The following is a 23,460-nucleotide window of genomic DNA, read 5'->3' as shown; positions in this document are numbered from 1 at the left end:
GGCCTATTCCTTTTTCATCACAAAACTTTTCAAGATCTTGATTTTCAAATTCAATTCCATGATCACTTCGAATATTTTGAATTAAAAATTCTTTCTCATTTGTGACTTTTCGGTAAAATTTAGAGAAAACTTGAAAAGTTTCATCCTTGTGTGCCAAAAAAAAAACCCATGTAAAACGAGAGAAATCATCAATAATTACAAAATCATATCGTTTTCCTCCTAGACTAGTAGTTCTAGTAGGTCCAAATAAATCCATGTGCAATAGCTCTAATGGTCTAGAAGTTGAAACAATATTTTTAGATTTGAATGAAACTCTTGTTTGTTTACCTAGTTGGCATGCATCACAGATTCTATCCTTTTCAAAGTTCAATTTTGGCAAACCAAGAATCAATTCCTTCTTAATGAGTTTTGAAAGTGAATGCATGCTAATATGTGCAAGCCTACGATGCCAAAGCCAACTAGTCTCATTAATCTTGGCATTCAAAGATACTAGGCATTGCATGTTTATCTTGGATAGATCATTCAAATCTACCATATAAACATTACCATGTCTATGTTCAACAAATTTAATACCTTCATTAATAGGACTAGTTATAATGCAAACAGAAGATTCAAAAATAACCTTATATTCTTTATCACAAAATTGACTAATGCTTAGTAAATTATGCTTTAAACCATTTACTAACAAAATATTTTCAATGTACTTGAAGGGAGTGATACCAATGTTACCTATACCGATGATCTTTTCTTTACCATTGTCTTCAAAGGTGATCATCCCTCCATTCTTAGCATCAAGTATGATGAATTGAGATTCATCACCAGTCATGTGTCTCGAGCATCCGCTATCAAGATACCATTTCCTGTTTGCTCCTTGGGATGCTAGACACACCTGCAGGCAAAAGTCAAGTTTTTGCTTTAGGTACCCAAGCTTTCTTGGATCCTTTTTGGTTAGTCATAATGGTTCCTTTTGCAACCCATATTTTCTTTACATTTGAGTTTACAGATTTGTTAGAGAAACAAGTGTATGACTTGTATCCTACTCTACCACATTTGAAGCAAGTAATATTAGAAAACTTATTACTTGAAGAGTTTACATAGATAATTTTTAAATATTTTTGTTTCTTTAAGGGGTTATAGCCAAGTCCAGCCTTATCATACACGACCTTTTGATTTTTAAGAATCATATTAAGTTTATTAGAACTCAAGGTGAATTTTTCAACTATTAGTTTTAGTTTGGCAATTTCATTCTTTAAATTCTGATTTTCTTGAAACAGGATAGATTTTTCAATTGAAATACTCTCATTTTGTTTCAGTAAAGATTAATTTTTTGATTTTAGATCTTTGTTCTTTATCCCTAATTTCTTTAGTTCATCAATTAAATCATAAAAAGCTTCATGAAGTTCTTCAAAGTTAAAGTCACTAGGAGTTTCAGAATTTATCTCATTTTCATGTGCCATAAGCCACAAGTTGGCTTATTCAGTTGAGTCTTCCTCTTCGGAGCTTGAGTCATCATTTCCACTCCAAGTGGCCATCATGGCCTTCTTCTTGTACTTCTTGGGACCCTTCTTCAGTTGTGGGCATTCAGACTTGAAGTGTCCCGATTTCTTGCATTCATAGCAGATAAGGGGTTGGTCTTTATCCTTTTTTTTGCTATGTTTCTCTTTTGTGAGTGGCCTCTTCCTCATTCCTTATTTTCTTTTCCTCAACAACTTCTTGAACCTTCTGGTAATGAGAGCCATCTCTTCATCCTGCTCTTCATTTTCGGTGTCATCAGTTTCTTCATCTAGCTGAGCTGTGGATTTGAGGGTGATTGTTCTCTTCTTTTTGACTTCTTCCTCTTGATGTTGTTTCATGCTCAACTCATGTGTCATCAGTGATCCAAGAAGCTCTTCCAAAGGTAGGATGTTCAGATCTTTGGCTTCTTGGATAGCTGTCACTTTGGCTTCCCAAGTTCTTGGTAAGGACCTGAGAATCTTTCTTACGAGCTCACTGTTAGAATTGGACTTACCAAGACTCTTTAAACCATTTATAATATCAGTAAAATGAGTAAACATTTCAGTTATAGATTCATCATGCTCCATTTTAAAAAGTTCATATTTATGCATGAGCATATTAATTTTGGACTCCTTTACTTGATTAGTTTCTTCATGGGTTACTTCTAATCTATCCCATATTTCTTTAGTAGACAAGAAAGTTGAAATGCGATTAAATTCATTAGCATCAAGAGCACAATACAAAATATTCATAGCTTTAGCATTTAGTTGGGCCATTTTTTTATCAACCTCATCCCAATCTTTTTCGGATTTGACTGATTCCACATCATCAATAATTTTAGTGGGTGTGTGAGGATCATTTACTATGATACTCTACATATCATAGTCGAGTGCTTGAATGAAGATTTTCATCCGAGCTTTCCAATAGGTATAGTTGAATCCATTGAAAAGTGGAGGTCGGTTAGTAGACTGCCCTTCGGCTAGAGAAGTGCCAACTTGAGTTGTCATAGATCTTTAGCTCTTTGATTGGTTAGATCAAACTAGGGCTAGAGCACCGGGCTCTGATACCACTTGTTGCCCAGCTATGCAACCCAAGAGGGGGGGTGAATTGGGTTTCTAAAAATTTTAAACTTAACTTACACCTTATAAAGATTGTTTAGCAATAGCAAGATAAATAAGAAGAGTATAGTCAATTCAAGGCTAATGGTTAAATGCAAGAATGCAAGAGAATAAAGAAGTTCTAAAAGGAGAGCAATTAAACACGACACAAACAAGAGGATTTATAGTGGTTCGGTGCCAACCTTGCACCTACATCCACTCCCCAAGCTCCTATTTGAGAATTTCAATCCACTAACTTGTATTCAACTTGAATACACTCGTCGGAACCTCTGACTCTAGCTATCTCAAGCTAGTCCACTTATTTTTCAGGTACAAGCCAACCCAATACAATCCGATTCAAGGTTCGGATCAACCTTCCCACATTTTGTAACCCTTCCAAAATAAAAACAATAACTCAAAAAGAGTATTACAATTAATAGCACAGAAAATATAAAAGAAGCTCTTTTAATGAGTGAATGAGGCTTTAAATACACTTTACTCAAATAGAAGAAAGCTCTTTCCAATTTCCTCAAGGGTGTTAGAGACTTGAATGAGCACTTGAGGAGTTGGTGAACTTGAATTAAAAGCTTCTTGAATGCTTTGAGTGGGCTCTTGCTTAGGGCTGAAAAGTATGCTTGCAATCCTCTTTTCAAAATCTTTCTTCTTGTTGATTCCCACCTTTTTGTTCCTTTTATAACTTTTAGAAATGGTGAAGAGTAATCTAGGCTGAAATAGAGCCGTTAGACCATATTAAATGAGCATTAAATGTACTTAAAATGGGTTAAAAACTAGCCATTGCGGAACTTTTCTATCACAGGGGTCGACTCATGGGGTCGACTCATGGGGTCGACCTCTGTGGAAAATATCAGAAAATAATGGTTCTGTAATTTTGGCCTAAAAACAACAGAGGTCGACTCATGGGGTCGACTCATGCCTGGGGGTCGACTCACAAACTGTGCCAGCCAAAAAATTCTGCGTGCCAATCAACCTTTTGTGCCATGAATCGACTCATGGGGTCGACTCAATTTTACAAACATGAATATCTTTCAAAATACATATTCAAAAACTATAAAATTTTCTCCAATGGATCACAAATCTTTTGTTCTTGCTCTTGATGCTATCAAATCAGGATTTGATAAAATTATGATTTTGCTCCTGAAATGCAATAAGTCTTTTTCAAGCGAAAATCATTAGTAACCCCTTCAAATGCTTTGTAATCATCAAAATCAATCCAAGGAGCAACAGATCAAATGACTTCTAACTCCATCGATTCACGATTTTAATATGAAGTAATTTTATCAAAAATTCTAACTTGAAGAACTTTGCATAATTTGGATAAAGTGGCTCTCGTGCATCCCTTACAAGCTTTACAAACTGTTCAGAAGTCCCTTCTACCTCAAGCCGGATATTGTGTTCATGATCAGAATTATCTTCAGATGCACTAGTACTCATACGTACATTTGAACAAATATCCTGATGTAAATCATCCAATAGTTCTCCTGTCCCACCATGTTTGATAGATTTAGTAGCATCACTATCATCTTTAGTATCGTCATCATCGTGCACAACTTCATTCAGATCACCCTCCTCATGCTATATCCAGTAAGTATACTTCTTATCCATACCATAACATAGCAGATGCTCCTTAACAAGTGTTATGTGATGATATACCATATTGACACATCTCTTGCATAGATAGCCTTATGCCATGCAAAGTCAATAAAATCTCGAACATATTTTTGATATTCAGACAAAAAAATATCTCTAGCATTCATCCAACTTTGGTTGATATCCATCTAACAACAAACACGAAAACTATTAACAACAAAAAAAATTTTAGTGATATTCATCCAAATCGGATCCCGATCCAGATTCTGGATCGAATCCTGATCCAGATTTAGAACTAAATCCTGATTCAGATCCGGATACGGATCATTTTATACAAAACAGCACGTATTAAAGAATATAAACTGAACAGTAACATAGAAAATCTCCTTCCATCAATTTAATGAAGCAAAAATGCATGATCCTATCTATTTTAAATCATTACTAATAAGTGTGGCCCTATCCCTTTCAAAAAAATAATAATCTTATTATTGTTATTAGTCGATATTTTATTTCATTATTGTGAAAATTTTGACAGCATCTCCCTATAGTTCTTCAAGTATACGATGTGAATATTATACCTACATACCCTATCCACCATATACCTGAAGAACAGTAGACAGATAACTGTTGAGTACCATATAATGAAATAAAATATCAACTATTAACAATAATAAAATTATTATTTTTTTAAAAGATCTGAATACGGGACATCCAAGAGTCGATCTCGAAACATCCAAGAGTTGATCTCAATCAAGATCGACTCTTGAATAAAAATCTATGGCTCAATGCAATTTAACTACTATCTCTGAACGTATATTAAAAGACGGATTTATAAATCATCAAAATAGAGTAACTCTATATTAAAAATTTTTTATTAAAAATTTCAATAAATTTTTTTCTAAAATAAAAATATTTTTTATATTTAATTGTAATAAGCAAAAGCATACAAAGCAGTACACAAAATAATTAAATTATAATAAGCAAAAACAATATGCATTGTGCTAGTGAAACAAAAAAAAATTTATAAATTTTAGTAGTAACACTAAAAAATTTATGCAATAAATATAAAACAAACTATAAGTAGTTGAGCATGCAAAATAATATTAACATAAAATAATAACACGAAACCTAATTCCGAGGGCCCGATGGTTTTTAATTTTTTTCTAAAATATTTTTTATCTAAAAATAATAAATAATTTTTTATTTTTTTAAAATATTTTTTATCTAAAAATATTTTTTTCTAAATATTTTTCTTCTAAACGAGCTCCGAACTTGACCGCCCATGACTCCCGCTCCCACAGCACCGACGCCATCACCCACCCCGGGCCACCCATACTCAGCCCCACGACTCCACTCCCGCGGCGCCGCCACCATCACCCACCCTCGTGACCCACCCCCACGGCACCATCGCCCTCTCCAACCCCCACAACCCAGATCCCAACACAATCCTGATTAGATCTCGATCTGGATCCCAATCCAAATTGAGATCTCGACTCAAATTTTATTTTTATTAATCAAATAATAAAATATTTGATTAATATTTTATTTTATTTTTTTTTTCTTCTCATTTTTCTCTTTCCTTCCTCCCAGCCATCACCCCCCTCCCCGACCGACCCCCTCCCTATCGTCACCCACCCCTCCCTGACCGACCCCCTCCCCAGTTCTGTGGCACCGCTGTGTCGCCTCCGACCCCATCCCCGCCCCATATCATCCCCGACCGCCCACCCCCACCCTGCACACCCTCTATCGGCCGACCCCCTCCCCGATCGACCCCCTCCACGACCACACCACCACCCCCCCCCCCCCCCCGCAACCCCCTCCACCCCCCGACCCCATCTTCACCCTCGTCTCGCCCCCAGCCACCCACCCCCACCCTACAACCCACTTCACCAGCCGACCCCCTCCCCAGTCCCATGGCACCACCGGCCGACCATAGCCCACCCCTCTGGGCACACCCTCCCCACCCCCCCTCCCCCTGCCCAACCCCCTCCGCCCACTGACCCCATCCCCGCCCCCATCTCGCCCCCGACCGCCCACCCCCACCATGCAACCCCTTCCGCCGGCCGACCCCCTCCTCGGCCCCTTCGTACCGCCAGCCGCCCACGCCCCCCCTCGCAACCCCCTCCGTCCCCTGGCAGCCCAATCAACCCCCAAAAAAAAAAGGGTTGGAAGAACCTTTACCTCCGACGGATTGCGGACGGCAACGACGCGGATAGCGGACTGCAGCGGCGATGGTGGAGATGGGCTTGCCAGCGAGAAGAGAGGGGGGATGGCTCGAAGAGGGAAAGAGGAGAGGGGAGAGAGGGAAGGAAGAGGGTTTTGTGTGAAGGAATGTCAAGTTGACATGCATTGAATGCAGAACTATTAGTGACGTAAATTTTCATCGCTAATACTATTATTAGCGAAAAAAAATTATTTTTATCGTTAATAAATTTTGTCAAAAAAAATTTTACTAAAAATTTTTTTCTATAAAAAAAATTATTGGTGATGAAAAAAATTCATAGTTAATAACCTTATTAGCAACAAAAATTTGATTTTTATCGCTGATAATTCTCACCAAATAAAAAATTCTCCACTAAAATTTTTTTTTCTGAAAAAAATTTATTGACGATGAAAATAAAATTTTCATCGTTAATAATCTTATTAGCAACAAAAATTTAGTTTTTATCGTTAATAATTTTTATCAAAAAATTTTTCTCACTAAAAAAATTTTTTCCCTAAAAAATTTTATCAAAAAATAAATTATCGATGATGAAAAAAATTTCATCATTAATAAAATTATTAGCAATAGAAATTTATTTCCATCACTAATAAATATTGTCAAAAAAAATTTTGCCCTCTAACAATTTTCCCTTCAAAAAAATTAAAAAATATTTTTAAAAATAGTTTTTTTGATAAAAACTATTTTCATCACTAACAAAAATTTTATTTTATTTAACAAATTTTTTATTCATAAAAATTGATTAAAATAATATTTTTAAACATGATTATCGATGAAAAATATATTTACATCATAAATATATTTTTTAAAAAATTGATAAAAAATATTTTTGGATTTTTCTCACCAAGAAAATTTTTCATCCAAAAAATTTAACAAAAGAAATGACATTAAAAAAATATTCATGATGAAAAATAAAATTAATTTTCTTTAATCCAAAAAATTTTTGGTCTAAAAAATTTTTAAAATAATTTCATCAAAAAAATTAATTTTTTATTGATCAAAAAAGTTATATAAATAGTTAATTTGCAATTTTTCCTCCAAAAAAAGCTTTTTCTTTCCAAAAAATTTACATACATAAAAAATATAATTATGATAAAAAGTTTAATTTATGTCGCTAATAATTATTATAAGAACAGCTCTTCGACTTCTGTAATGAAATAGGCACTATGGAAGATCGATAGCTTTGAGATCTTCGATCTCTCAAGAGCTCGTCTTCTTCTTAGAATCCTCATTTGGAAAGTTAGAGTATGAGAATATCGTGATGATTGTAAGATCATAAGAGAAATCTATTAAGATTGAGATTTAAAAGATAAGACAGGAACAGAAAGTTAGAGGTCCAGAAGCTCATATATTGCATGCATGTAAGGATCGAGCTTGAGAAATTCGTTAGGAATTGTGTAAGCATCAAAGATCTAGCAATTAACCAGAATCAAAACAGACCTGTGGGTAGTGCAAGTTGTGTTATAAAGTATAAGCTCATATTTATGCTTTGCATTGTTAGAAAGATGAGTGTCGTATTGTTTGTCTTCTCATGATTAGAACTCCTATAGAGATATATTTGAGTGTCGATCGATGTGAAAAGCATGATACTTTTTGAGATCGTAGAAGTCATACTAGAATACATTACTTAACTATATGATTCTGCATGAAAGGAGACTTCTTTCATGCAGTTTAAGACAGACACTCCATCAGAAAGATTCATTGATATCACTAGTAACAATGACAGCGATGAATAGATGAATTTTATATCGTAAATAAATGTATAGCTCATTTCATTCAAAAAGATCTATTCATTCTAATTCGTAAATAATAATTAATTTTTTATTTTTTTTATTTTTAATTTTTTAACCATTGATGATGAAATTTTTTTTAAAAATAATTAAATATTTATGATAAAATTTTTATTTTTATTGTAAATACTTTATTATTTAAGATGAAAAATTTTCATCATAAATGATAACTAACTTTTGATTTTTTAAAATTTTTAATTTTATATAATTATTAGTAATAAAAATATGTTTATCATAAATAATAAAGTATTTACGATGAAAATAAAAGTTTCATCATAAATAAAAGTTATTTATGATAAAAAAGTTTCATCATAAATAATAAATAATTTTTGATTTTTTTTTAAATTATTGATTTTTTTAATATTAGTGATGAAAATATTTTTATCATAAATAATGTATTATTTATGATAAAAAAAATTTCATCATAAAAAGATATTATTTATTATAAAAAAATTTATCATAAATAATGAGTAATTTTTATTTTTTTAAATTTTTAATTTTTTTAGCTATTTGTGATGAAAATATTTTCATTGTAAATAATTTAAGTATTTATGATGAAAATCAACTTTCATCATAAATACCTAATTATTTATGAATAAAAATTTTTATCATAAATAATTTATAATTTTTATATTTTTATTTTTTAAAATATTGGTGATGAAAATATTTTCATCATAAATAATAAGTATTTAAGATGAAAATTATTTTTCTTGATAAATACTAAATTATTTATGATATATTATTTTCATCACAAATAATCTATAATTTTTAAATTTTTTAAATTTTTTATTTTTTTAAAATATTGATGATAAAAATTTTTATCATAAATAATTGAGTATTTATGATAAAAAATGCTATTCATTGCATATACTCGATTATTTATGATACAATATTTTCATCGTAAATTATCTATATTTTTTAAATTTTTTACTTTTTTCAAATATTGATGATGAAATATTTTATTGGAAGTAAGGTTATTGCTGATGAAAATTATTTTATCATCATAAATACTTAAATTATTTATGATAAAAATATTTTTATTATGAATATTTAAAAATTTAAAATTAAAATAAATGATGTATTATTTATGATGAAAATATTCATCGCAAATAATGAGTATTTACGATGGATTTTTTTTTTATTGCTGATAGTGAACTATTTATGATGAAAAATTATTTTTATCATAAATATTTTATTATTTATGATGAATTTAATTTTTCATCAAAAATACTTTTATTGATGATAAAAATTATTTTTATCATAAATAATTTTATCATAAAAATATTTTTTTCTTGTAGTACCTCTACATCTATTCCTACAACGCCATATGACATATGACATATTAAGAAATCAAATCTTGATTATCTCAAGATTTGAAGATATCCAGCCTATGTCAAAAGACAATAGATAGATAAGTTAGAGGTTAAGTCTATGAGAGCTCATTTTATAAGATATCCTAAAGAGTTATTAGAATATAAATTTTACTTCTCCAAAAATCTTAGTATACTTGTGAGTCAACATGTCATATTCTTAAAGAAACAGTTTATCCAAGATGGAGGTAGTGGGAGACAAATTGAGCTCGAAGAGAAAGTCTCTAAAGAGCAACAAATCATAGATAATTTAGAACCTAAACCAATAGAAGTAGTACCTCCACCACCTCATAGATCCAGTAGGATCTTTCGTCCTCCTGAAAGATACATAGGTTTGATCATGGAGGATGTAGAGAAAATATTCCTCATAGGAGATAAAAAACATGGAGATGATCCTAAAACTTATAACGAGGTGATATCAAACATCAACTTGAGAAATGGTTGAATACTATGAAGTCAAAAATTGACTCAATGCACACCAATCAAGTATGGACCTTAGTAGATCCGTCAGAGGGCATAGTATCTATTGGATGTAAATGGATATATAAAAAAATAGATACAGATGGAAAGATAGAGATCTATAAAGTTAGATTTATGATAAAAGGTTATAGTCAATGTGAAGATATTGACTATCAGGATATTTTTTTCACTTGTAGTCATGTTGAAGTTTATCTATATATTGCTTGCTATTGTATCTTATTATGATTGTGAGATATGATAAATGGATGTGAAAATCACATTCGGAATGGATATTTTGAAGAAAATATCTATATGGAGCAGCCTTTGGGATTCACTTCTAGTGATGGAGATCATAAAGTCTACAAGCTGCATATATCCATATATGGATTAAAGCAAGCATCTTGAAATTGGAACACTCATTTCAATGATGTGATCAAATCATTTGATTGCATCAAAAATGTGAAAGAACCTTATGTCTTTAAAAAGGTCAATGAGAGTGCTGTAACATTCTTTGTACTATAGGTGGATGACATCTGCTTTATTGAGAATGATATTCCCATGTTGACTTTTGTTAAGAGTTGGGTGTCCAAAAAATTCTTCATAAAAGGCTTAGGAGAGGCATCCTATATTTTTGAAATAAAGGTCTATAGAGATAGATCTAAGAGGATACTTAGCCTTTCATAGAAAATATACATAGAGGAAGTGCTGAAGAGATTCCACATGAAAAATTTTAAGAAAAAATTTTTACTCCTTAGGCATGGCATTCATCTCTCTAGGAAGATGTATCCCAACACATCTGAGGAGATACAGTGCATGAGTAAAATCTGTTACACTTCGACTATAGGGAGTCTTGTGTATGCCATGTTATGTACACGACCTAATATAATCTGTGAGTATCATGAGTAGATATCAGTTGAATCTAGACGAGCAGCACTGGATAGCTGTGAAGAACATCTCTTAAGTACTTGAGAAGAACTAAAGATTTATTTTTGATCTTTAGAGGAGGATCTGAGTTGCAGGCTGAAGGATACACTAACTCAAACTTTGTGTCTAATGCTCATGATAGAAGGTCTACATCAGGATTTGTACTTTTATGCAATGGTGATTCAACAAGTTGGAAGAGTTTCAAGTAATCGATTATTATAGATTCAACCATAGAAGTTAAGTATATCATCACCTTAGAAGTTACAAAAGAAATTTTTTGGTACAAAAAGTTTATTATAGAATTAGATGTTATGTCATCAGATGCTATCATATTGTATTGCGACAACAACGATACCATAGTCCTAGCTAAGGAGCCCAAATCTCATCAGAAGTCCAAGCACATCAAGCAATGATTTCATATCATTCATGACTACCTCGAGAAAAAATATGTCGAGATACAGAAAGTGGACTCTATAAATAATATGACAGACCTACTAACTAAGTCGCTTAGCCAGCACAAGACTGAAGCCCACCTTGAAAAGATGGGACTTAGGTATATGATGGATTGACTTTAGTACAACTGAAAGATTGTTAAATGTATGTCTTAGAAATCAATCTGACAGATACAATATATTTTTTTAGGACATAAATTTTATACTTAACTTTTTTATTCATTAATAAAAAAATTTCTATTCTATTCTTGTATTATGTATCCTTGAATCATCTAAGAAATTAATAAGATGACGATATATTCTCAAGAGTTAAAAATTTGAGGCATGTGTCGTTGATGATTAATTTCTAAATTACTTTCGATCAAAAGATCATCATGGGGATGGTGATTGATCTGGTAAGATTGGTGCATGGATCACTTTCTTATGGATAGATGAGTTTTGAGTCTACAATATGGGGACACTGGAGGAAGAGTGCAGGTGGTTGTTAGAGAACATCAATATCGAACATGACCAGTACGAGAAGTCACATCGATATCTACTCACTTGTCAGTAACTTTTTTGATACTGTAGTTGTGTGAATGGTTTTTTGACCTACAGTACCTCGACTATTCATAGTGAGGTTGCTATAGTTTGACTATATATTTTTTTGATCTTCTAGTCATATGGGTCCTTACGATGTATGTTGGCTGCAGTAGGTTTACTGTAAGAGTAGGATGCGCACCTAAATATGATCTATCAATCTTAGTAGATAAGGAATAGTCCTATGTAATTTCTGAAGCTGAGAGGTCACAAGATAAGAGGCCATACCTAGATGGGATCTATCGATCTTAGTAGATAAGGGACGCACAAGAGGGGCCACACCTTCTCTTGTGCGTGTGTGAAAAATAAGAAGGGAGAGAGAGGGTCCATCCAAGGGTTAGCGTGCACCCCCTAAGAATCTCTCTCCTCTCTCTTATCTCTCTATCCTAATCTATTTTTAAAGTTTGAATTTGATTCAAACCTTTAAAATTTGAATTTGATTCAAAATTGAAAGGATAAGATATATGGATAAGAGTATGGGGTCTATAAATAAGGTCAGGATGAAGGGATGTAAAAAAGTTTTTGGATCCAACCCCTCTACTCCCCTTATTGCCACCCAAGCCCCCCTCCTCTCTTTTTACCGCCCAAGAGGAAGAGCCATCTTCTTTCTCTTATCTTCCATCCTCTCCATAAAAGATTCTCTTTCTAGTTTCTTAAGAAGAAAAAAAAGAAGAAGATCAGATTTAGCTTGAAGGGAGAGAGACCTGTAAGGGAGCTAGCACTCAGATAGTCTTTGAATTTTTCTGATCAAAATCAATCCATGTGAATATCTATAGAGATCGGATGCATGTGCGGCTTCAAAGAACCTCAAAGATATCTACAGATTTCAGATCGCGATGAAAAACTATCCACATAAAGGTAAAAATCGGATCTTAAATAAGTTAGATCTTAATCTTATTAATGTAATAATGCCTGAATTTGAGATATGATCTCCATACATGCTTAATTAGATAGATCTAATTAAATTTAAATTGTATAGATCTAAAATGTTTCATCTACTGCATTATTGTGCCACGTTCCTAAGTGTGTAGAGTACCTCCCACCAGGAGATCAATGAAGAGAACTCTCTGAAAGGGGATGAAATACGTTAAAGAAGAATAGTCTTTCTGGTTGCAACAGCCTTGTAAATCCTATCGACAGAATTTCATTCTTCGATTTGAACCCCTTCTCCACCAGATCTGAAATCCATCTTTTGGAACCTGGAAGCACACTTGATGAAGCCTCCAAAACTAAAAAAATTAGGATCTGAAACTTCTCTTGGGTGGCCAAGTGGGGGCGCTCAAAACAGGGGCGTGCAAAAAAGGCAGCACTGGTTCTTTTTTTCTTTTTTGTGTTGGCGGCCAAGAAACCCTAGGTTTCTTAGTTCTAAGGCATGGAGAAGACCAGAGAGAGGGAGAAAGGAAGTAAGAGAGAGAGAATTTTGAGAAAAAATGATTTGATTGATTGAACCCTTCATACAAAACCTAAATACAAAGGTATTTATACAAGGTCAATGTGATCCAACTACAAAACTCTCTTGGCTAACTTGATATGAGATTTGTGCTAATCCAAACCCATGTACACCCATGATTTGAACAAATCTCATCTATCTAGAACTTAAATTTATCCCAAAATAAGTTAGCCCCTTGAGGCTCAACTCTTCTGAATCTCAAGACCTGAAAGACTAACAGTCTTTCATCCTAGGACCCAAACTAGTCCTAGAAACCTCATGAGCACCTCATGGACTTTGGACTTTGACCTTAGTCTTGATCTATTGAGCTTTAAGAGCACCACATAAGGCCCAACAATCTCCACCTTAGTGCCCCAAGGTCTCAACCAACTCTATTCTGTCCATCAAGCACATCAGTGTCACACATCTTCGAAAGCTATCCCATGGAAGAACCTTCATTAGTGCATTCGTTGGATTCTCCTTGGTGTGAACCTTCACCAGCTCCACCTCACCTTCTTCCACAAGCTCTCTGATCTAGTAATATTTGATATCGATGTGCTTCATTCTCGCATGGTAAATAGAGTTCTGTACAAGTAACAGTACACTCTGACTGTCACAGTGCACCCTGATGGCCTTCTATGCAAGGTCCATCTCCAATGCCAAACCCTTCAGCCATAGAGCCTCTTTCGCTGCCTCCGTAATGCCAATATACTTCACCTCAGTGGTCGATAAGGCCGTGATGGGCTGCAAGCATGATCTTCATGAAACTAGATCTCCAAACTGATTGAATACAAAATCTGTCGTTGATCATCGAGTGTCCACATCTCCATCAAAATCAGCATCCACGAACCCTCCTATCAACCTTCGAGCCTCTTTGGACGTGTTAGAGAGTCCCTCAGCACCTTCTCGCTATCCGTAGCAGATGCTGACTCCAACAGTACCTATCAAATACCTGAAAATCTCCTTCAGTGCTTGCCAGTGCTCCCTACTAGGCTGCGCCATGAACCTATTGATCTGGCTCACTACATGGGCGATATCCAGCCTACAGCACACCATGGCGTACATAAGACTTCCTACACCAGAGGCATATGGCACTCTCTCTATCTCCTGAGCCTCCACCTCAATCTGTGGTGACATCGTCTGCGAGAGTCTAAAGTATCCGATAAGTGGTAGCTCCATCGGTTTTACTTCCTTCATCCTGAACCTCTCCAAGATCTTCTTAATGTAGCCTCCTTGAGATAAATGCAGCACCTTCTTGGCTCGATCTTTAAAAATTTTTATGCCTAAGATCTTCCTCGTAGGCCCCAAATCCTTCATCTCAAACTTTTGAAACAAGGTTGCCTTCAGTTCCTGCACAACCTTCCTACTCTTGCATGCTATAAGCATGCCATCCACATACAAGAGTAGAAACACCCTAGACCCATCCTCCAAAGATCAAACATAAATACAAGAGTCATACTCACACCTGGAAGGCCTGATGCTCCTTATATAGGAATCACATCGCTTGTACCATTGCCTCAGTGATTGCTTCAACCCATACAACGATTTCTACAGCAAACAGACCTTTCCTTCTGCTCCTAGTTCTTAGAACCCTGGTGGCTGCTCCATATAGATGCTCTCCTCCAGATGCCCATGGAGAATCACCGTCTTGACATCCATCTACTCCAGCTCCAAGTCCTGAGCTGCTACGATGTTCAGCAACATCCTGATGAAAGTATGTCTGACGACAGAAGAGAAAATCTCACTGAAGTCGATGCCTTCCTTCTAGGAGTATCTTTTGTCCACTAGCCTCGCCTTGTACTTGATACCTCCCTGCTCCTTGCGTTGGTAAACCCATTTGCAACCAATGGGTTTCTTCTCTTGTGGCAACTGCACCAATCACCACGTCTTGTTCTTGTGGAGAGACTGCATCTCCTCAGATATTGCTTGGACCCACCTCTCTCTGTCCTGGCACTCCATGGCCTCCTCATAGGTGTAGAGGTCCCCATTCACTGTCATCAGGGCATATGACAACGTCTCTTCGAAGTCATATTGTTTTGGTTGCCTGACGTTCCTTTTGAGCTTGTGCAGTGTAACCCCGATGTCCATCATAGGTTCAGCTTGCTCCTGTTGGACCTCTTGGCTTCTATCACCTGTCTGAGCTCTCTCCACCTGTGGAGACACATCTGAAGAGTGCTCCACCTAAATACTAAGTCCTCCCGATGCACCTGCAAGAGGCAAAAGAGAATAGGATGTAAGTTGTCCAGCACTACCCTGCTAGACCTCCTGCTGCTCCTCCATGCCATCTCGCCTTTGGAGAACTGAATTTTTATTAAAGGTGACATCTCTATTGATGACAACCTTTTTCTCTATGGGATCCCACAGTCGGTATTCCTTAATTCCTCATGGATACCCCAAGAACATCATCTTCTATGACCTGACGTCCAACTTGATCCGCTCACCAGCATCGATGTGCACATATGCCATGCACCCAATCACCCTTAGATGGCTCAACCCAATCCTCCTTCCAGACTATTTCTTCTCTGGAATACCACCATCTAATCTTGTGTGAGGTGATTGATTCACCAAATAGCAGGCTGCATCTACTGTATCAACCCAGAATGCCTTAAGAAGTCCTGCCTACAGCCTCATGCACCGTGCTTTTTTCAAAAGGATTCTGTTGATCCTCTCGGCCATCCCATTTTGTTGAGGAGTCCCTCTTATCGAGAAGTGCTTGTTGATGCCGCACTCCTCACAAAAAATATGAAACTCCTTTCTGGTGTACCCTTTGCCATTGTCAGACCGCAGATACTTCAAGCTCCGATCTGTCTCCTTCTCCACTTCAGCTTTCCACATCTTGAATTTGGTGAAGACTTCTGATTTTTTTTTCATGAAGTAGACCCATACCTTCCTCAAAAAATCATCTATAAAGGTCAAGAAGTATTTCACCCCATTTTTGGCTGAAACTGGGGCTGGTCCCTACACATCAATATGGACTAGTTTCAGTGGGGCTGCACTGTAGGTTGAACTACTGGCAAACTATATTCTCCTCTGCTTTTCTATTTGGCAGGGCTCACATACCTTTGAAATATCTCCATCCAGATCTGGAATCAGACCATGCTTGCTCAGCTCCTTCATCCCACGATCACCTATGTGGCCTAAGCGGTAGTGCCACAACTAATGAGCCCCCTGCTGATCCTACGCTGCAACTGCTGCATCAGATTCTCCGATCACCACAGATCCTTCTAACCTATAGAGGTTATTCTCCATCCTTCTACCTCTCATCACCACCATAGCTCCATTTGAGATGTTCAAGACTCCACTTCTGGCATGACTGTTGAAGCTGAAGTCGCTCCACTCTAAATAGCCCAGTGACACCAGATTCTTCTACAATTCTGGGACGTGCTTCATATTTGTAAGAGTCTGCACCATCCCATCAAACATTCTCACCGAATGCTCTCTATACCAGCAACCTTGCATGGGTGATCATCTCTAAGTGTCACGGTCCCCTCATCAATCTTGGTGTATGTCACGAACCAAAATCGGTTTGAAGTGTAGTGATGCGAACAAGCTGAATCTAGGGTCCATACATCTGTGTATCGCCTGTGACCATCCGATACCACCAAGAGGTCATCTTCCACCTCCTGATCAGCCATCATACTCAGTGCATCAGATCTTTCCTTGTCTCCTTTCTTGCTCTTTCACTGCAGGCAATCTTGCTTGAAGTGCCTGATCTCATTGCACTTCTAGCACCGAACCTCTTTCTTGCTTCTGCTCTTTCGAGATTTTGATCATCCCCTTGACTTGTCTCTTTCTATTCCTCTTTCTGACCTCTCCCCACGGCCAAGCCCTCATAGGGAGCTCCATCCTTGGTCATCTTTTCCCACTATTCATTAGAGTGCAACACCGAGACCATATCTTCATACTCCAGAGTCTCCTTGCCATACAACAGCGTCGTTACCAATGGATCATAGGAAGGGAGCAGCGAACATAGCAATAATGGAGATCTATCTTCCTCCTCCATTTTCACTCTGATGTTCAGTAACTCGTTGCACATCTGATCGAATCTCTGGATGTGACCTAAAATATCTCCGTCTTCTGCATCCGAAGGCTGTACAGTCTCTTCTTCAACATCAATTTATTGTATATATATATTTTTTATATACATAATATTTATTATCATAAATAATAAATATATATAATATCAATTTATTATATATATTTATTATTATAAATAATAATTTTATAAAAAAAATAACACTTTCGACGGAGGTTGAGGAAGAATTTCTTGGGCATTGCTTGAACCTTAATTAATTCGTTTGCCCCGCTGCTATCATTAACTTCGGTTGGTGGACACCATGACAACGACCATTGATGGAAGTGCATGCTCGCTGCCTCGGATCTTCAGAATCAAACAAAAGGGGCCCACCGTCAGGTCGAATCTCGTTTCCCTCCATTTGCGGAGAAATTATTACAAGGGCCAGGTCCAAGTGGACCAGGCAACTCTCACTGGATAACGCGCAATCAAAAATTGGGATTTAGCGTCGTCCATCTGGTGGTCCAAATAATAATGAGATCCCTTTCCCTCATGGTCTGGAGATGTAACACGGGAACGTTAGGCTAAAATTGAGACACGCTCGGAGATGACAATGGATTGGATATTGATTGGATTGATTATTTAATATTCATATTTATTTGTTAAAAAATATTATATTCACATCTTTTCTATATCCATCTTGAATTGGATTGAATCGGATCAGATTCGAAAGACGGATCAGATTCGTACATCGGATATATCAAAATTGATCTTCTTCTCCGATCTCTATTCTCCATCTATGTCACCGCCCCATCCCAAATCCTACAAAATATCATGCTTCCACACTAAGATTAAGCTCTCAAAACCTCAAGGGATCAACTCACACCGCCACAAACTCATACAAAATCCCATATTTTCAAGAAAAAATCCTTGTTGGAATCTAAAAATCCCTTTGAACTCTCTCAGGTGTTTTTCTTCTCCAATCGAGATCAACTCACACCACCACAACTCAAATAAAATCCCATATGCTTGAAAAAAAATCCCAACCAAAACTTAAAAACCTCTCCGATCTCCCTCAAGTACTCTCTTTCTCCAATCGGGATCAACTCACACCATCACAAATTGTACAGAATATCGAGAAAAAATTTCAATCGAAATCTAAGAAAACCCTCCGATCTCCCTCAGGTACACTCCTTTCCTATGGATCTCTCTCAAAAAAAAAATAATAATAATAAGAGAAAAGAATGATCAATCTATGTGGGAAAAGATCTTTCCTTTCATATTTTTCCATCTTTCCCTTGTTTTCGTTGATTTTTTCTATGTTTTCCTCAATTTTTATTATTTTTCCATCCTCAGGAGTCTCGATCGGGTGGGAGGCTTCCAGCGACTGAATAGAGAAACTTAGACAATGGCTAAAATTTTGTCGGAATCTTAATTGCCGAACTGCCGTCGTTAAAAGGGGTGGAGACTTGCTAGGCACTGCTAGGAGTGAGAGGCTGGGGGGTGAGGACCCGTCAGCTGTCGAGCCACCATGGCACCTTGGATGAGAGGGTGGCTAGGTGGGTGGGGGGCGGGAGGTGGGTGTGGGTGGGTTTTATGTAAATGAGAGAGAGAGAGAGATTTTTAAATTATTTTATAAAAAAAAATTATTGACAGTAGTTTGAGGTGAGGCATACATGACTTGAACTCGTTTTACATATTTTTTTTCTAAAACTCATAGCCCTTCTGTCTCTTAATCAGATCAGATATCGATCGAGTGAAAAAATTGCCATCCTAATATAAATGAGAGTGAGAGATTTTTAAATTATTTAAATAAAAGATATATTATCAGAATAGATTCTGAATGGGATATATCATTATCCATATCTGATTCAAACATGTTTCAGATATTTTTTTTAAAACTCTTATCTGTCACGTTTCTTAATCAGATCGGATAAAATTCGTTCCAGTTGGATCGGATTGGATTGGATATCCATTGGATCAGAAAAAATTACCATCCTTGGGCTTGCTCTACGCAGAGCTACAAAGATGGCATGAGGAGAAGCATTAATTGTTCCTTCTTTTGAATTTTGAGGTAATCAGGGGATCATATCTGCAGGTATATATAAATATATATATATATATATATATATATATATATATATATATATATATATATATATATATATGTGGTAAGAACCTGGCCTTTGGAAATTAATGGGTAATGAACGACAGAAAGTTTCATGCTGAGACGAGCAATGCCGTCCTCTTTACTTTCCTCTGTTCCAGTGAGAACAGCTAATGGTTGAGGGCCTGTATCTCTCTGTCTCTCTCTCCTTCTGTTTCCATCCTCTCTCGTGGTTTCAATTTATCAGATAAATAGCTTTAATTACCATTTTCACTTTATTGGTAGCTGTAAAATGGCTGAATTGCTTTAATATGCTTATTATTAAGCATTCCTTCCCAAAACTTTGTCAAAAATCTAATCTTCTGCCTGCCTATTTCATGTAGTCATGAATCACTAAATTCTCTTTTGCTTGTAAATGGCACCAAGTGGATACTTAACTAATTGATCATGCACTGCCGGCAACAGTTCAGATCCATAAGTGGAACCACAGGAAATCATGGTCCAATGATTGCTATTGATGGATCAGGACTCATGAGTGCAGTAGTAATGATCCTCAATCAATTTTTTGAGCCAATATTTGAATTGGATGGATTTGGATCTCCTGCGTTATTATGAAGTGTTATTGAAACATCTGCATGTTCCTAGTCCATATATATCTTGTGCTTTCTGTTAATGGTACTATCCATCCAACTTTAGATGAGCTGTTTTATCCAAAAGAAAAAAACTTTTGGGATGCTCCTTGATGCTATTTGAGCTTCCTGGTTTAACTGTAGATTCGCACGAAGGAAGCTGATCCTTCGCGCAAAAGAAACAACCCCCATCCTATATTCCTAGCCTCCATGCAAGCATCATGGCTATTGTTCCATATATATCCATATATGATGAAGCATAATTAAGAAGGGAATCCACGTACATCCAACTTTTCTACGAAGAAGATTACTCGCATCTCAAGAATAAAACTCATTAGCAAATTAATCTTCAGCACCCAAAGTGCATCCATAAGGATTTGATCAGACTTGTTAGACACAAGACATTGAAACCCAATCACAACTCAGAACGCTCGCACCTGATCCAAATTAAGTGACTTTATTCACTTCCCACCCCAGCATGACAACAGCACAAGAAAATAACATTTTACCCAGAATAAAAAAAAAGAAAAAAAAAAAAAAAAAAAAAAAAAAAAAAAAAAAACCACCAAACCACAAGAAAATAACAAGAAAGAAAGAGACAAGTTACATTCACCAATTAGTCCACTTCCAGGCACCGCCGGGATCAGCAACCACCACCTCACCTCACCTCACTCACCTCACCTCACCAGTCCGAGGTTGAGGATCCCAAAGGAAGTCCGAGGCCAAGTCTCCTCCTTAGCCTTCAAAAGCAACAGCCTTCCCCAGGCCACCCACCCCTCCCAGCTCATCCTCTTGTCCCACGAGCTCCCCCACTCCAACAGAAGCCTCAGCCCCTCCGCCGCCTCCCTCTCTGCCTTCTCGAACCTCCCTTGGCTTGCATACACCTGGGCCAGCACCAGGTGCGGCTCCCCAACAAACGGGTTCTTCTCACTGCTTTCCAACAACATTCTCTCCACCCTCTCCAACCCCCCCTCCTTCTTCTCCCCTCCCCTACTCATCGCCTCCCAATACAAGTCTCTCGCCTCCCTCTGCTCCTTCATGTCCAGGATCTTTGTACAGTTGTCGAACACCGGCGGCACCACCAGCTCGATCTCCTCGTCTCTTTCACCGCTCTTGGACTCGATGGCGCCGGTCATCCTCTTCCTCTCTTCCAAGAAGAGTTCTTCTTCTCTTACTATAAGGTTGTACAGCGCTCCCATTCTCGATAAAGAGTTCATCCACAGCCCCGGCCGGCCGTCTCCCGGCCAGAGAGCGGCGAAGGTGTTACCTGCGAACTCCATCCGGCCATCGTCGTTGTCGAACAGCTCGTCTTGGAATGCATACAGCTGGTCGCTGAAGTCGGCCATCGTCATCAACAAGAAGGTTGCTACCATTCTTCTCGAGAGCGGCACCTCTTCGCTCGTCCTGATGTGCTTTACTCTGATGCCCTTGGCTGGGAGGACCGATCGTAGCTTCTCGCGCCATGGCTCGGAGGAGTCGAGGATGTTATCCTCCTTGGCACGGCGGAGGGAGGCCTCGGAGCGGTCCAGGTGGTCGACTAGCTCGGCATCGGAGTAGTGGAAGATGAGGTCATCGTGGATGAGGGTGTGGCGAGGGACGATGCAGAAGAGGTGGGTAAGGCGCTCGGCTTCCGAGCCAGCGACGCGGCGCAGGATGTCGCGGCCGTCGGCAGCGGGGTCGAAGATGGCGAGGTCGACGTAGGAGTTGGAGTAGACGGAGTGGAAGAGGCCGCAGCGCGCGACCGGATCAGGGGCGAGCCAGAGCTTGAGGATGCGGTACACGTCGGTGAGATGGCCGAGGAAGCAGCCGTCCTTGTGCCAGCACTCACCGGCGCCGGCAGCAGTCAGGCGGTCGACGAAGCCCGGGAGGGCGGGGTCCACCAGGTGGAGCTCACCACGGAGGAAGGGGAGGGCGGCAGCGAGAAGGGTGGGGAGGTCCCTCTTGGGAGGGGAGTAGAGAGGAGTGGAGTAGGAAGCCATCTTGCTCTTAGCTTGTGGTGTAACTTGCGATGCTGGTACCGGCCTGGAGGAAGTGATGAGGGAATGGGATCGGGGGTTTTAATAGGGGTTAAAGGCGTGGAGAGGCCGGAGGGTTGGAAATGATGAGGGTGATAATGGACAGAAATCCTAACATGGCGAGCCGCTATCATCGGTAGATCGATGAATATATTATATGCATTATTACTCGTTGCCATTCATCTCTTATCGTTTCAAATAAAATTAATTGTTTATATGTTGTTTTCTTATTTAATAGTTGAGTAATTCAATCTCAATTAACTTAATCTTCAATAGATAGAATTCATTTCTAAAGTTAGTGTGTTTGCTCCTGATTCCAAAAATTAGGAATATTCAATTAAGATTTGATTGGTTTAACTACATCCTTACATTGAAGTTCGAAAAGTATGAATTCAAAGTTGTTGAGTATATCTAAAGTTTTATAAGTTTTAGAAAGTCAAGCCCATAGATCCAGAAAATGGACTTAGGACATCAATATAAATTTACATCGACTTAGGATATTGTTCTAACTTGATTATTATAGGAACGATAGTTCGAGCCTATATTGATTTATTCTATTATATAATTTTTTTATAATCATAAAAAAAAAATACAATTGAACGTCTTAAAAATTGAATATATTAGGAACTAAAATTTGTGAGATAATTTTGTATTATATAATATTTTATTTTTTTATAAAATTTTTATATTATTTTTATCTATATATGAATATTGATCAATAGATTAAATCATATACATATTATATAAATATTTTTTTTGTCTTGTTTCATTATTCTTTCGGTTTGTGGCAACGTAAGTGCAATCAACCAACTTGGCAACCGAGCAAACCATTATTTGTTAGGCACTAGTTTGTACTTGTCCGGAGTTAGAACTGTGATGCGCCTTCTGAACCATGGATATGCAAGCGTCCAATCCCACGAAGTTTCCTTGAAAATAATAAGGGGAAGAAACGCGTGCAAGCAACCGGCAGAGAAAAAAAAAAAAAAAAAAAAATTCTATGACTCTGGATTCCAGAGCATTCCCCATCCCAATGAATCAATTATTAAGAAATATGTACGGTTAAAGTTTGGCTTCTCTCCATAAGGTGGATAAAGAATATGGCACAACTAGATGAGTGCGGATGAAATGATTGCTATAACTCAAAGCAAATTATAATCTAGTGATTCTAATCGAGGAAGTCACGCGTTTGAATTTGTCTTTATCTAATAATTCTACGAAGGGGTCTTCTGCTCTCATAACCGATGCCATCGAGGCCAAGTGGTACCTCCTAG

At 37.2% G+C, this 23,460-nt stretch overlaps 1 protein-coding gene across 1 annotated transcript; it reads right to left on the bottom strand.

The window, feature by feature from the left end:
• Positions 1-20,490: 20,490 nt before the first annotated feature.
• On the bottom strand, positions 20,491-22,306 carry LOC105053730 (uncharacterized). Its single transcript, XM_010934992.4, has one exon. It carries the CDS (start codon positions 22,151-22,153, stop codon positions 20,852-20,854), a length of 1,302 nt encoding a protein of 433 aa, XP_010933294.2. The 5' UTR covers positions 22,154-22,306; the 3' UTR covers positions 20,491-20,851.
• Positions 22,307-23,460: the final 1,154 nt, after the last annotated feature.

Source organism: Elaeis guineensis, chromosome 11 (assembly GCF_000442705.2).
Source record: "Elaeis guineensis isolate ETL-2024a chromosome 11, EG11, whole genome shotgun sequence".
Taxonomy (NCBI): domain Eukaryota; kingdom Viridiplantae; phylum Streptophyta; class Magnoliopsida; order Arecales; family Arecaceae; genus Elaeis; species Elaeis guineensis.
The sequence above is the reverse complement of the archived record's forward strand: the minus strand, read 5'-3'. Positions and strand labels throughout refer to the sequence as shown.

Coding starts and splice junctions, on each gene's coding strand:
- LOC105053730 (XM_010934992.4), bottom strand. CDS start 22,153: ATGGCTTCCTACTCCACTCCTCTCTACTCCCCTCCCAAGAGGGACCTC.